Here is a 14,855-nt window from a genome sequence, read left to right as displayed (position 1 = left end):
ACAGCTATCTGATAATTGGAAATGGGATTCAGATCCAGGCCTGTCTTCTGACTCCACGTCCTGAGATTGTGACTGCAAGGCTGTTTGGTCCATTTGTATCTGAGGAGTGGCCTGTTTTTGTCACCCAAGGCTATAAGAAGCTAATGGAAGAATAATCAGGGGATGCTCGCCCCCTGCTGGTTCCGTGTCATGTGTGCACCAGACGGCCGGCTGCTGCCTCCCCAAGTTGGTGGTTGTTTATGTTGGTAGAGAACCAGCAAGTCAGTCCCTCTGTTACCTTTGGCTCCAGTAGAAGCTAAGAGAAAAACAGCAGAGGGTGAAGAAAGGAAGGAAGAGTCTAAAAAACAAGGACTATTTTAGAAGTAGTTAGTAATGCTTGAAAATATACTTTGTACATGATTTTAATGTTGCCTATCAAAGGAACGTCAAGTGCTAAGTGCGGGATCCTCCACCCAGGGGTGGGTTATTTAAAAAGGCTTGGCCTGATATCAAGGCCCAGCTCTGGAGACAGTTGGGCAGCTGCTTCTTTATACACACACAAACTCATCTTGGGAAGCTAGCTGTAAGCTGCATCCTGTATGTGTCTGGAGAGCGGTTTTGCTGATAAAGCTTAGATGATTCCTCAACCCCCACCCTCTCCTTCAGCCCCTTGGTGCAGCCGCATCCTGCCCCAGGGCGTGCAGCTCAGTCCGTTCACACTTTGTAGGCAATAGCCTGGATGCGTCCTGAGGTCCGGATGCCAGAATGAACCAGAGCAGGAGCAGGAAAGGAGCACCGGAGGGGTTTGCTTAGGTAGGAGTTATGTAACAGGAGAAGGGAAAACTTTGGAAGGGAGAACAAGAGGGACAGGTGAGGATATGCAGACTGTGAAGAAGGGAAGTTTTCTGTGATGTGGTTCAGAAAACCCTGACCAGGAAAGGCGCTCCATAGCACAGCGGGAAGCCCCTGGGTGTCTTCCAGCAGTGGTGATCACGGGCACCTGCTGAGCCGCATGGTGAGCTGGCTGCCAAGCCCTCTGCTGTGAGTACAGGAACCGTGGCTCAGGAACACTAAGTAATTTTGTCAAGGACCACTGCCGGGAGTGGTGGCCATGACAGCTTTGGCTCCACTGTGTATGTACCCTTAACCACTTCACTCAGCTTTTGAAGAAACGATGACACTGTGCAAGAGTGAAAAGGCTACCTCCAAGTGTGAGCTCCCCTGCAGGGTTAGCTGTCACAGGCCCTTCTCGTTGGAGGGAGCTGGGCTGAGCTTTCTCTGGGTTGCTTTTCCAACCTGCTAGTTTCTCGGTTTCTTCTCAAAGCCCGGGGCAAGGAGCAAGAGAAGCAAACTGTTCCCACCTGTATTCTGGAACTTCCATCATGCTGTCGTGGCATCCTCCCCTTGTAGAAGGAGAGGGCTGGTGTTTGAATTTGTACCAGCTATGTGGTACCTTGGGTTCCTGGGGCAAATGACTTTGCACCTTGCCTTCAATTTCCAGTCTGTGAAGTGGACATAATAGGTTCTCTCTCACTTTTTTTTCCTATGGTAATTACACTTAATAACACATCAGAACACTCTTGAGTACTCCACAAATGGCTTTTGAACTTATAGTAATATATTGGGAGATCAGGCTAAAAACCTGAATGGGGAACAGGCTTGGGAACTGTGCTTACCAGATAGTTTGGAGTCTGTTGAAATTCAGGTTGGATCCAGAATTTTTTTTACATAAATAAATTTTTCGTATAGTTAAATTTACATGGTCAAAAACCTACAAGCATGAAAGAACAGGAAACTTCCCTTTCTTCTAGTTTCTGTCCCACCTCCAAGAAAATAATCATTACTACTACTTTCTTAAGAATATTTCTAGGTGCTTCTAGAATATGAATATATATTCTCCACCCACTTCCCTGTTTAAAAGAGGCTGTGGTCTAGCATATGCTTCAGGAGAGGGCAGCTATAGCATTGAGAGGATGGGTTCGAGAAACAGAAGTGATGATGCTGGTTCAGGCAATTGGTGACAAGGACCCAAAAGGCCTTGGGGATTAACTAGCTGTGAGAGATGGGAGTGGAGGACTGAGATTTTGAGGCTGAGTTTGCTGATACAAGCTGAAGAGTCATGGAATAGAGGAGGAGGCAGGATTGCTAGGAATCGCCCAGGTGAGAATGTACTTTCTTCCCGTACGTGATAAAGGTGTTGAAATTGGTATTGGAAACAAACTCGGAGAGTTTATAACGTACGTAGCCCAGGTCCCAGTTACTGCACAGCAGCGTTGGCTATTTGAACTTTGTCTGAATCAAAAGCCAGTGGCGTACAGGAATTTTAGGGAAAGTGAAAGCAATAACCACGCAGGGAGGGCTTGTCATTCACTCGTGCCTTCCCACGCATGCACGGATCATCTCAGTGTGGGAAAGTGACACTGATCACGCCCGGCCACCCCCACCCCCACACCACCACCACCTGGGGAAGTGAGGAGGCTGAATGTAAGTCTCACAGTTGAACATTTGGAGTGAGAGGAAAGTCGGGCGCTTGATTTGGGCTCCGAGAGAGAAGTGAATTCCTGAAGGTGGCCTCGGCTTGGGCGGTACAGCACCTCAGACCGGAGGCAAGGAGTTCTTTCTCCTGCTGCCTCTGGCCCCTTATCTTTATTACTAAGAGGCTGGAACAGGCCAGAAGCCTGGGGCTGCTGGGATGCGGGGGTGGGAGCCAGCAGTCCTCATGGCCGTCCTCAGGGCCGAAAGAACCTAGGTTCTCCCCCCTGGGGAACTGCAGGCCTCTGGCTGAGACTGCTCTGAAGTTCTGCAGATACTTCCTGCAGATAACCTTACTCCTTCCCATAAAGCAGTCCAGCAGATGATTTAATGAGCCCAAGGATGGTTTAATTCTCATATCTTTATAGCTTCTTTCGAAGGCCTATTTTACCAGGTCGACTAACATTCCTTGGTCAGGCCTCAGATCTTGACTTTGGTTTGGAAGATGTGAACCAGTGCAGCTCGATGGAAATGCAGCATTGATGAGCTCTGCACAGGGAAGCAGGGGTGGCGGTGTAGGAGGATTAGGTTGGAGAAGATCAGAAGCAGGGTTTCAATTCCAGATTGCCAGGAAGAGCCCTGCCTCTTCCTGGACAGGCTGGAGAAGGGCGAGGGTCACTTGGGAAGCTTTTGAACAGTGGCTTCTTCTTGGAATGGGGGGATCTGGGCAGTTCCCATTTCTGGTCCTTGGTTTGGCAGCCTCTTTCTCTCCCTCCATTCAGTGTTTGCCTGTGGCTTTTATAAGCGTCAACAGCACCCCAGCACCTGTGCAGCTCTCCAGGGCCTGCGTGGAACTTTCACATATGTTTCACATATGTTTCACCTTATGTTGGCCCCTAGAGATGGACAGACCAGGTGCCTCCCTGTGTTGAGATGAAGAAGCCAAAGCCCAGAAAGGTTAAACAACTTGCCCCAGGCCACATAGCTCAAAAATAGCAGAGCCTGCATTCTAACTCGTGTGTCATTAATGTGTCCATCACATGCATAGAATAAATGGTCGGAAAGTACATTTGGCATTCCATGCTCCTGGAGGAAGGCTGCAGCTGGTTTGAGGGTTGGCTCAGTCGTTGGGCCTCTCCCAGGGTTTTCCTCTTATGTTCCAGCAAGCTCTGTCTTCCACTAGGACATGGGAGGTTGAGAGCCTTCCCAGGATGGAGGTGATGGTGAGGCAAGGCCTGGGCCCCCGGCCCCCTGCCCCCTGCAGTGCTGAGCTGCCCTGTGAGCTCATCTGCACTCAGCACACACACACACCCTCCCGTGGCAACAGCCTAACTGCTGGGTGGTTTATTCTCAGTGTCTCTGAACAGGTCTGGGAACTTACCCTCTTTCTTCATTAGCCTTTGGGGATGAGGCAATTGAAAGCATCTGGAAATACGGGTTTTATAGACATTTGACGGAGCCCCAGCCAGGCCTCCATCTGCTTTCCTTGGCAGGTCAGTTCCCCACCCGCCTGCCTTCCCAGTGGCCGTTCCACACTCAGCCGGGAGGGCCTTCTTCCCTGCACTTCTCCCTCCTCAGAAAACAGCAGCCCCTCTGTGGATATGATGGTGGAAATGGGAAGTTGGGAAGGTGAATCACTGCGTGAGATTCTAGAAGTGTTTCCAATGATGTTTCTCTTCCTGGGAAGAGCACAGGCCAAGAGATGCACCAGCATGCGGGGTGGGGTGGCCAGGACAGGACTGATGCCCTGAGCAGTTAGCAGAGGAGAAGACGCTCACTGCAGATTCACCTCCTCCCTAGTAGGAGCAGAGTACAGCCTCCCCACCCCCAGCCCCATCCGGAGCTGTGTGTGCAAGTCACTTTCTTGGGTTGGCTCCATGGCCATTCCTTGTTCCTGCAGGGCTGGGGGGCCATCAAAGTCTGCCCTGGGGATGGCCAGACCCACAGTCCAGTGGGAACGTGACAAGATGCAAATGTAAGTGATTTGTCCTGGTTCTGTTCCAACCTGTACATTAGCATCCCTTGACGTGAGTTATTTGTCTTGGTTTCTTTAAATTCTTAAGTGGATTATAATTTTTTTCTCTTGGTATTATTTGACAACAGTCATTTTTCAAGGTTTTACTACGTTCTTCGAATAGTTGGAATTTTTGGGACAAGTTTAGGAGAAGGCTGCCACCTTCAGGCCAGTACACTGCACCGGCATATTGTAAGACACGGATTTGTAGGGCTCTTCTTTCCTTTTCTACAAAAATGGAACTGCCTCATCAGAAGTCTCTAGAATAGATTGGCAGTACTTTAAAAAAAAAAAAAGTACACGCGGGCGCAACAGAGAGAGAGGAAGAAAATCAATCCCCAGTGACCATTTTTTGTAAGTTCTGTTCTGGTTTGTCTCATCTGCAGTGACGGGCAACCTCCCATCCCACTTTTGAGTAAGTTGCCGGGTGCTGCTGAGAAGGGACCTCAGTATGCAGAGATCTGGAGAAGGCACTGGGTGTCCAAGGGAGGTGCAGGGCCCAGCTCAGAGGCCTCCCCGCTCAGCCACCCTGCATTCCAGTGCCCACAGTATTATCTGAACAGTAGGAATCACCCTTTATTTCTGCTTTAAGTTTAGTATTTCCGTTTTGTAGCTGTCAAAGGGACAGCACTTACAAGGGCAAATAACAATAGTGACAAACTATGTATTAGGCATATTTTTACATAGGGAGCATGAAGAAAGGGACCTGAAGAATAGCTTCAGGGGAATAGGAAGGACCTTTCCTCAACTCCCAGGGAATCTAGATAACCATTGGCAAGCACATATGTTGAGCTTTTAAGATTCCATTCACCGTTATCATTGTTTGCAACTGCTGTGAAGAATAACCGGAGAGATGACAGCTGTAGAAGGAGATAGTGGGCATTTCCCAAAGTCCTAATAGAAATCTGTGAGCCGAGGTGTCAGGTGCGGCCATAGTCCCAGGTGGTTTTGTTGCAGGTGGGGTTTTGCCAGTATAGCATCTGTCTTTGGGAGGCTCTACATGCACCCAGGTGCCCTAGCTCCTGCTCAGCTGCCTGGAGACCTTGAACTGTATGAAAGCTTTGCAATCTGACCCAAGTTACATTGCAGTCCAGGGAACTTATGGCCAATATAGAATAAACATCCTGAAGTCATATTTTTGTTTCCTTTTATAGTTTGTACCCTTCCTTAAAACTCCATGTTGTACCAAAATAGTTTTTGATTGGTTAGTTATTTAAGAAAGTAACACCTGCACATCATGTAGAAGCCAGGTTGAACTACGGGGCCCATAAGAAAAATCAGCGGTCTGCTGCCCTGCACCTTCTCCCTCCCAGTTCCACTCCTTAGGGACAGCTATGCGTGGCCCTTTCCGCCACTTCTTGGTGCATCTACTTCCACGTGTGTAAATAATATATGAGATATTTCATGTCTCATTCCATCAATTTTAGACAACCTCTATTGATGTCTAACTGTGGAAGACTAGAATTTAGCTCTCTCATTTGGCCTGCACCACCTACTCTCCACTCTTTCCCTCCACTCTCTTTCTCACTCTCCAAAAACTTTTGACTTAATTAACATTTAGTGTTTGTTATAAACCTGTGTACATTTTGCACACAGCACTGTGATATATTAGAACCACTTTCTTAATTAGAAAGTTTTTGGTTTTTCCTAAGTAAATCATTGCCTCCTCTTATTTGTTCAGGTTTTGCATATCCACATGAATTCACCCTTAAGGTTTCTTCCAGCACTCTAATACTCTCCAGATGATGGTGTCAATCAGGGAATCTTGCAGGTCCATTCTCCTTGGTGACCTCCCTCCAGGAGCCTTACCCTGTCCACTCTAGACTTGTTGCTGGACAGGTCAGTGTCCAGCTATTGACCTGGTTAGTTCCTCAACTTTTCTTCTGGGACCAGCCCTATCTCCATCTTTTTTAAATTTACTTTCACATCTTTTGGCTGCCTGTTTTTCTTCAGCTGCTGAGAAAAGATGCTAGGAAGGTCAGTTTTTCTGAAACCTGATACATCCAACAGTGGATTCTGCTCTCATATCATGGGTAATTTGATTTTTACCTTCGACTTGTGAAACTTTATTCACATTTTCTAGGTGGATTCTGCATATGTTCTTTTTAATGAATAACACTGTACTGGAGAATAAAGTCATTTTTATAAAAAAGAGCAAGTAAATTCTACTTAAGTTATGTGATTTGCAGGAGAGGTGGAGATAACTTTCTTTAATGTCTGCTGCATCTTTGTAGGAATCTGTGAGAACACAGGTTTACATAGGCACCATATCATTCTGACTATGGAAGCAATGAGCTAGTTCCATATGATCACTTTGTTGAGTCTGAAGATGAACCTTGTGGTATTAGGACATGGATTTCCTATTATATGCCAACACAGTGCCTGGCATATAATAGATATAGGTGTGCTGGTGGCTTTACTAAACTCCATCAAAGAAATATGCAGAGAGGCCAGGTGCAGTAGTGAATGCCTGTAATCCCAGCTGCTGGGGAGGCTGAGGAAGGAGAATCATGAGTTCAATGCCAGCCTTAGCAATGACAAGGCACTAAGTAACTCAGATAAAATAAGACTGGGGATGTTGCTCAGTAGCCGGGTGCCCCTGAGTTCAATCCCTGGTACCAAGAAAAGAAAGAAAGAAAAGAAAAAGAAAAATGTGCAGAGAGAGTATCATTTCTGTTGCTGTTCTTGATATATTGATGACTAATTGTGCCTCTATTGAGTGCCTTTGAGACTTTTTAAAATTAAATGAGTCAAAGTAACCTGTTTGAGATATTAAGGAAATCTAATTTTGGGCTTCGCCACATGTATTTCTGCTCATATATTGCCCCACATAATTTTCTTAGGAGAGTATTTGTTTTCTGCCCTATGTAATTGCCCAACCCTCTTTTGTGTGCCACCTATAGTTTTGGGTAAAAGTATTATAGATGGAGGAAAAAATGAGATTTATTTGGGAGAAATGGAAGGAAGCAAGTGAAGGATGTAGCCTAACTTGATGTGGTGGTGCACACCTGTTTGACTTAGGAGGCTAAAGAAAGAGAATCAAAGTTGGAGGCCAGCCTCGGCAATTTAGTAAGGCCCTTCACAACTTAAACCCTGTCTCAAAATAAAAAGGGCTGTAGAGTATCCCTGGTTTCAATCCCCAGTACCCTTCATACCTCCCCCACAAAAAAGAAAAGAAAAATCTAAATCTAGCCTTTTTCCCTCATAAGGCGAACTGGCAGAATAGGGAGTAGTGACAGCCTCACCAAATCATTTTTAGAATTTTAATTTCATGAAAACTTAAACCTAAGTGTATCAGGTAGATGCTTCTTTTGAGGCCTCTGGATTTGGGGACAAAAGTATCCCTGCCCTACCCAGGTTGAGTTAAGGGGAGAGTGAGTTCTGTTTGTTTCAGTGTTGTGGTCTCCAGGACACCTTTAGTCCTTTGTATTCTTAGAAACAAAGTCACCTCTTGGCAGGAGTAAAGCCGTTCAGATGCCAGTGGTCCGGGTTTGGTTTCGAGTCACCAGCCTTGGAGAGGCAGTGCCTGATTTCCTTTGGCAAAGACATCCTGCCCCTTCTCAGTTCCTTTCAGCCACTTGGGCACAGAGGTAATGTCCTCAAAATAGAGAGCTTTGAGGACTCTTGTCTGATGCATCTGTGAATCATTATGTTTATCCTGAGTTCTAATTTAATTTCAGAGAATTTTGGGAACACTGTTCAGTCCCCCGCTCCCCCGACACTTGCTTCTCAAATGAACTTTCAGGAAATGTTGATTGAGCAGAATTAGCAGGGCTCGGGCATTTTCTTCTGACAGACAGTGTGGTTGATATTTGCAGCAAATGCAAGGGCTGGGGCGTTTACAGATCCAAGTTTTAATCTTGACTTCGGGACTATTTCGGGCTGTGTGACCTCAGGCAGCTCAGTTAATCTCTAAGCTTATATTTCCTCATCTGTAAAATGATTTTAATAAAATCCACCTACAGCATTGATGTGAGGCGAGGATAACCTGAGATCACACACACCAAGAGCACACCGCTCTAGCCAGCCAGGGGGCACAGGTGCCTCCCCGTCCTGTAGCACAGGTGAGAGGGCCCCACCCCAGCCAGGTCACGGGAGGCCATAATCAAGGACTTGAACTGTCACGGGGCTTTGCTACTTACTTCTAGCTCTTGGTTTATTTGTGTTTATTTTTCTTCACTAGGCAGGAGGGATAGCTAATGGCAGGAAAGTTCTTTTGCTTCTACCCCAGGATCTAGTTAATCTCACATGATAATAACCATAAGGAGAATAATCTTAGCAGCTCCTATTTATTGAACACTTCGTGTCTGCCAGGCCCTCCGCCAGGCCCCTTCTGTGTGTTATTTGAGTTTTACAGGCATCTTATCCCCATTGTACATGGGAGAGAACTGAGATTTCAGGATCAGGCTGGCTCCAGGCCTTTCTATTTTGTTCTCAGCACCTGGTTTTCAGCTACACCTTCATGACCCCCGTTGAAGTGTGGTATAATTGACCTCCTGTGCCATTGTCTTTGAGTCCAAACAGAGACATCTCAATGTCCAGAGCAAGAAGACTTCAAGTTTTAAAGCTGTTTAATGTCAGCCCCCATCCCTGACTCAGCCTACGGTGACTGGCAGGGCAGGAGAGCTGGGAGTGTAGAGCTCAAGTGGAGAATCAGATTCAAGTCACTGTCCCCAGGCTCTGCTGTGCTCCATTCTGTCCCATGAACTGTCCCTACAGGAGGCAGCAGAACTGGTGGAAGTGGTGTCTCCCAGAACCAGGAGGTAGGGTTGGGAGCTAGTGTAAGCAGAGGTTATCAACCAGAGTTGGATGCATACACAGATAGCCAGGTGTCTGAATAAGGAAGGAACAAAACGCCTTTGCCATCAGCACCTGGGGCACACACTCCACATTCATGATTTCACCTCTGATTACCTTTGCACCACTGAAATGACTGTTTTTTGTTTTTAAATCCTTTTGCTCGATAATGAGACTACATACAGCTCCTTAGTAGCTGTAATTGTGCCTCATTCTTTCTGCAGGTTGTGTGTGTGTGTGTGTGTGTGTGTGTGTGTGTGCGCGCGCGCGCGCGCACGCACATGCTGGGGATTAAACCCAGGGCCTTGTGCATGCCCGGCAAGCTCTCTACCAACTGAGCTATACCCCCAGCCCCTCTGTAGGGTTTTGTTTGCTTATGGTTAAAAACATGAGGCAACATTTGAGAAAATCTATACAACAAAGACCTGCATCCCCATGATCTCACACTCCTAATGTAACAGCCTTGGCTTTCTACTTTTTAAATTTCTTCCACTGCAGGTTCACTTTGTTCTTCCAGAGTGGTCTGTAGCTTCTCATCTACCCATAGGCCACCAGGCAACCAGTCCCTGTAGAGGGTCTGTGTAAGAGTTGGGTAGGCTTTCTCTTTTTTATTTACCTGGAATCTTTTAGGGTCTTGGAAGCTTTGATAGAACACTCTAGAGTTGATAGGAGAGGGCTTGACCCTCCCCTAGAAAATATCAGCTCAATCACATTGTCCATATGTGGGACAGTAACTTGCGATGAGATGTCTGGCTTCCTGCCTTTTAGCATCATGGCCAGAGATCCATGGCATGGTAGCAGGTTAGCACTTCCTTGGGCTGTGCTTGTAGGATTTTGTGGCCAATTGAGTTTGGGAAACTTTAGGTTATACACAGTTTTACAGTGTTTCTTTATGGTGGTACTCTTAATACATTAGTACTTTATTTTATATATATATATTTCAACTCTCTAACAACCCAATGAGAGAGAGGTCGTCACTGCCCCCATTTTAGAGACTAGGGAGGAACTTACTACTATCACAGCTAATTGGCAATGAAAACAAAGTTTTGTGCTTGTGTAGACTTAAGTCTGGACCCTATGTTCTTTTTTATTTTTTGTACCACGGATTGAATCCAGGGTTCTTCTACCACTGAGCTTTATCCTAGTCCTTTTTATTTATTTATTTATTTATTTTTATTTTGAGACAGGGTCTTCTTCTAAGTTGCTAAGGCTGACCTTGAACTTATAGTCCCTCCTGCCTCAGCCTCTGCAGTCACTGGGATCACAGGTGCATACCACCACACTCAGCCAGCATTGGTGATTTTTAAGTGCTCCTTGGGGACTGGGATGTGGCCTGGGTTGAAAACAGTTACCTTGACCACAAAGAAATATATGTAAACCATCCTGTCTTAAACTAAAATAAGGGAAGAAAGGGTGACCTTTGTATGTTAAATGATACAGCAGAGTCTGAGTTTTTTGTTTGTTTATGCACAAGTGACATAGATCCTGCCTTCTTGGGACCCTGACTTTACACTGATGACCATGTATTGACCAACCCTTATGCAGAAGTTTCAGATGCGTTACTAAGGCGACTGATGACAAAGAGGCTCAGTGCTCTTACTCCTGCTAGAGGGAGGAAGTCTCCAGGTACCATGGCTTAGATCACATCCTACACGCTACTGCTTGGAGACCTGACGCCAGAAGTGCATTCTGGGTGATGACATCATCTAACTATACACACATGTTTCTGTTGGGCTTACATTGTAAATAAATGGCTCCAAAAAGTGTCCCTGTCATCTTCAGCTGAGTCAAGTGAAACTGGTTGGTAGAAGTATTCCTTGCTTTGGTAGTTTGGCAGTTATGGTGTTGTTCATTACTATGTCTGCAAAAAAAGTCTTTTTTAGGCACTTCAGGAAATGTGACCTTGTCAATAAAAGCCAATGACTGTGTTCACCCTAAGCTCTGGTGACTTTTCTTAACATATTCATCTTTTCAAAAGCACAGAGAACCTAGGCCATTCAAGGCCTCATGCCCGAATTTCAAGATTGCCTCATTGTCCAATTCAAGACGTGTGAGCCCCTGCTTAATCCAAGGGTTTGTAATGGGAATGTCTCTTTTGGTTTCTTACAGTACAACAAACACCTCTTCGTGCACATTGGGCATGCCAACCATTCTTACAGTGACCCATTGCTTGAATCCGTGGACATTCGTCAGATTTATGACAAATTTCCAGAAAAGAAAGGTGGCTTAAAGGAACTATTTGGAAAGGGCCCTCAAAATGCCTTCTTCCTCGTAAAATTCTGGGTGAGTAAAGACATTGCTGTGATTTCTGTGGTTTGTGTCTAAATGGTCGAATCTTGGGTGTGCGTGCAGCAGGGCACCATTGGCCATCGGCTCGCACTGACTGCACCTCTGTCTGCTTCTGCAGAATTGCCAGGGGAGCACAGACTCGCCTCTGTAGGGATGTCCTCCTGCGGGCATCTACTTGGTTCGCCTGGAGGCATTTGCAGTCTCTTCTGAGGGGTGAGAGCCAGGCAGCCTCTTTGGCCTTCTGAGCTTACTCACTCAGTGACTCACAGATGGCTGGAGTCACAATGGAAAACATGGAGCACTGTTGCCTTTCTGTTTCTTCTCACCCATTAAGCTAAATGACCTATAAATTTCACTGGAGCCCATGACCTGGAGCTGGGATGAAAATAAAGTTATGTGTATCAAGAACTTGTATCAGAGAAGGTACACACTGGCTTTGCACAGTAAATATTTTATTCATGCTTTCAAAAGGACCTGGGTGAATTCCCTTTACTGCAGGAGCTTTGCTGGTGTTCCACAGGCTCTGAGAGTGATTTTGCTGTCCCTTTTGCACTAGTCAAGCTTGGACCAGAATAGGTAGAGATATACGAGACCAAAAACCTGCTAGCACTGATTATAGCAGTTTATAATTCTTCATTCTTCACAAAAATAAAAAGGAAATCATTTTAAATGTCTGTGCCCCTTTACATGTCACTAAAGGCCCTAAATGACTGGGTTCCAGGGAGTGGTCTTTGGGTTCTGCCTGACCCCCTTTGCCTATCTGTCCTGCACCCCACCTTGTGCATGTCTGGGTGCACTTTGCTTTTTCCTATTCCTTCCTCTGCGAACAAGCCAGCTCCTCCCTTGTTAGAGCACTGTCCTCATTTAAGCAGAACATTGATTTTTCTTTTAGTCCCATTGCATTTTGTAGTTAATCAGTTCCCATGCTGGGTCATAATTATTTGGATGTGCATCCCACTCCCATCTGGACTCCGACTGCCCCCAGGGACCTTATTCATAGCGTAGCCTCCATTTATTGAATGCCTGCTGTGTGCTAGGAGCTGCATTAAATGCTTTACATGCATTTCATCTAGTCCTCACAGTTTAAGTGGAATTTGCCTTGTGTCCAATTAAGAAAGGCGGCTCAGAGATGACAGGGCAAAGGCTTCCTGTAGGTGGGGACTCTGGCACTTGAAATCAGATCTGTCCAACTTTCATGCCCCTGCTCTGGTTCCTGGCTTCGTAGGCCTTTGTGGACCCTGGCCACAGAGATTGTCGACTTTAGACACTATTTCTAACACCAAGCAAATGCCCAGAAAATGTGGAACAAATGGGTGACTTAAAGAAGAATTCACATTTCCCTTTGGGGGAAGTTTGCATATTAAATTTAGTTTGTTTAGTCTATCCTTCCATGGCAACTGGATTTCAGTTTTTGTATGTCCATATTAAAACTTGGATAGAGGTGGCCTTTTCCTTATAATTAATGTTTATGGAATTGGTAATTCATGTGGACAACCTGAAAAAGGAGGAGCAGTTACTTTCCTTTTCAAAATCAGTGACTGCCTTCTAGTGATTGCAGTGGTGGTTAGAAATGAGTAATATGATAATATAGCAGTTTTCACAGGTTCACTGTTCCTCAGTATCCTTTTAATGGATCTACAAGGTCAAAATTGTTTTTATTAGAATACTAAGCCATGATTTGCCTTTTCTACTCTGCTGACATTCACCCTGATGATACAAAAGCAATGATACAAAGGTACAAAAGCAATTACAGTGGCTTACCCCTGTAATCTCAGCAACTCGGGAGGCTGAGGCAGGGAGAATTGCAAGTTGGAGCCCAGCCTCAGCAACTCAGGAAGGCCCTAGTGAGACCCTGCCTCAAAATGAAAAAGGGCTGTGGATGTTTCCAGTGGTAAATTGCCCCTGGGTTTAATCTCCAGTACCCTCCCACCCCGCGCCCCCCCCCCCCAAAGCAATGGGGTAAAAGTGCTGGCAGTTTAGTAGAAACGGAGGCATCAGCTCTACAACTAAAATGTGTGTACCATTCAAAGCAAGAGCAAGTCCAGTCAAGAGTGTCCTTTATGAATTTTATTACATCATTTTAACACATTAAAAGTGATTGTGACGAGCCTGTCACATCACAGAAAACAACCGACATCATTTGTTGCTGAAAATCAAATTCAAGCTCACAAAGGAAAATCAGAATTTTGGGAAATTCGTATTCACTTCAGAGAACTTGACAGCTTCCCAATACTTTAAAAGATTCTCTGATGAGAAACATGGTTTGATATGGTGCTGGATAGGTCAGTGGATTTTAGTGTAGCAGAGATTGAGAAAATGGTTTCACGTTCCACACTGCATCTAACCTTCAAGAATTTTGATATAGTATTAAAGAAAAATGACTGCAGTCCTTGAAGAGCCTAATGCAAATTGTAAAACAGTGCTGCCTTTCCAGGTTTTTTTTTTTTTTTTTTTTTTTTTTTTTTTTGTGTGTGTGTGTGTGTGTGTGTGTGTGGTGCTGGAGATAGAATGAATCCAGGACCTTGTGCATGTGAGGCAAGCACTCTACCAACGAGCTCTATCCCCAGCCCCTGCCCTTCCACTTTTGAAAAATATAGGCATGCTTAAATTCTTAAAATAATGTATGTTAGCATGTAATGAACTTATTATTTTTTGAGCATATTCTTTTTAAGCAACATAATAAATATTTTGAAATTTTCTCAGTTTTAATGTCCAATGCTGAAAATATAGGCACTTATAATCCTCAGTAAACAAATACTTTTCAAGGTATATCTGGTCATCCTACTGGAGGAGTCCTTAGAGCAAAAAATTTGAGAGGCACAACTTTAAAAGATATAAAAAGAGGTTGTTTATTCAAGTTAATTAAAAACTTACTAAATGGGGCTGGGGATGTGGCTCAAGAGGTAGCACGCTCGCCTGGCATGCGTGCGGCCTGGGTTCAATCCTCAGCACCACATACAAACAAAGATGTTGTGTCCGCCAAGAACTAATAAATAAATAAATATTTAAAAAATAAAAATAAAAACTTACTAAAAATCATCATAAGATAATGAAAAACCACGTTCAGTACTTTCAAACAATAATAGTTTTTACTGATTATAAGATTACTTATAATTAGCATTTTATTTTAATATAAATTGGTATAGTATAGAGAATATGCTTACAAAGTTTTTAAGTTTTTGCTTTCAAAATTGTTTTACTCAGTGGGTGATTTTAATAATAATGATTTTAATAATGCATTTAATTAGGAATTCCCAAGTAACGCAGTCTTCATGGCAGATGTTCAGTGTGAGGCGTCCAGTGT

The 14,855-nt window shown here is 44.8% G+C and overlaps 1 protein-coding gene across 5 annotated transcripts in view; it reads left to right on the top strand.

Annotated features, from left to right (window-relative positions):
* The window catches only part of Tead1 (TEA domain transcription factor 1), a 254,810-nt gene that overhangs the window by 206,104 nt on the left and 33,851 nt on the right, over nt 1-14,855 (top strand). For all 5 annotated transcript variants that reach the window (XM_077798173.1, XM_026395863.2, XM_026395862.2 and 2 more), the window contains one exon: nt 11,372-11,545. In XM_077798173.1, coding sequence (XP_077654299.1) covers nt 11,372-11,545 — 174 coding nt within the window. The remainder of the gene's footprint in view (nt 1-11,371; nt 11,546-14,855) is intronic.

The sequence above is a fragment of the Urocitellus parryii genome, chromosome 4 (genome assembly GCF_045843805.1).
Source record: "Urocitellus parryii isolate mUroPar1 chromosome 4, mUroPar1.hap1, whole genome shotgun sequence".
NCBI lineage: Eukaryota > Metazoa > Chordata > Mammalia > Rodentia > Sciuridae > Urocitellus > Urocitellus parryii.
This window is presented reverse-complemented; position numbering and strand designations above follow the sequence as displayed.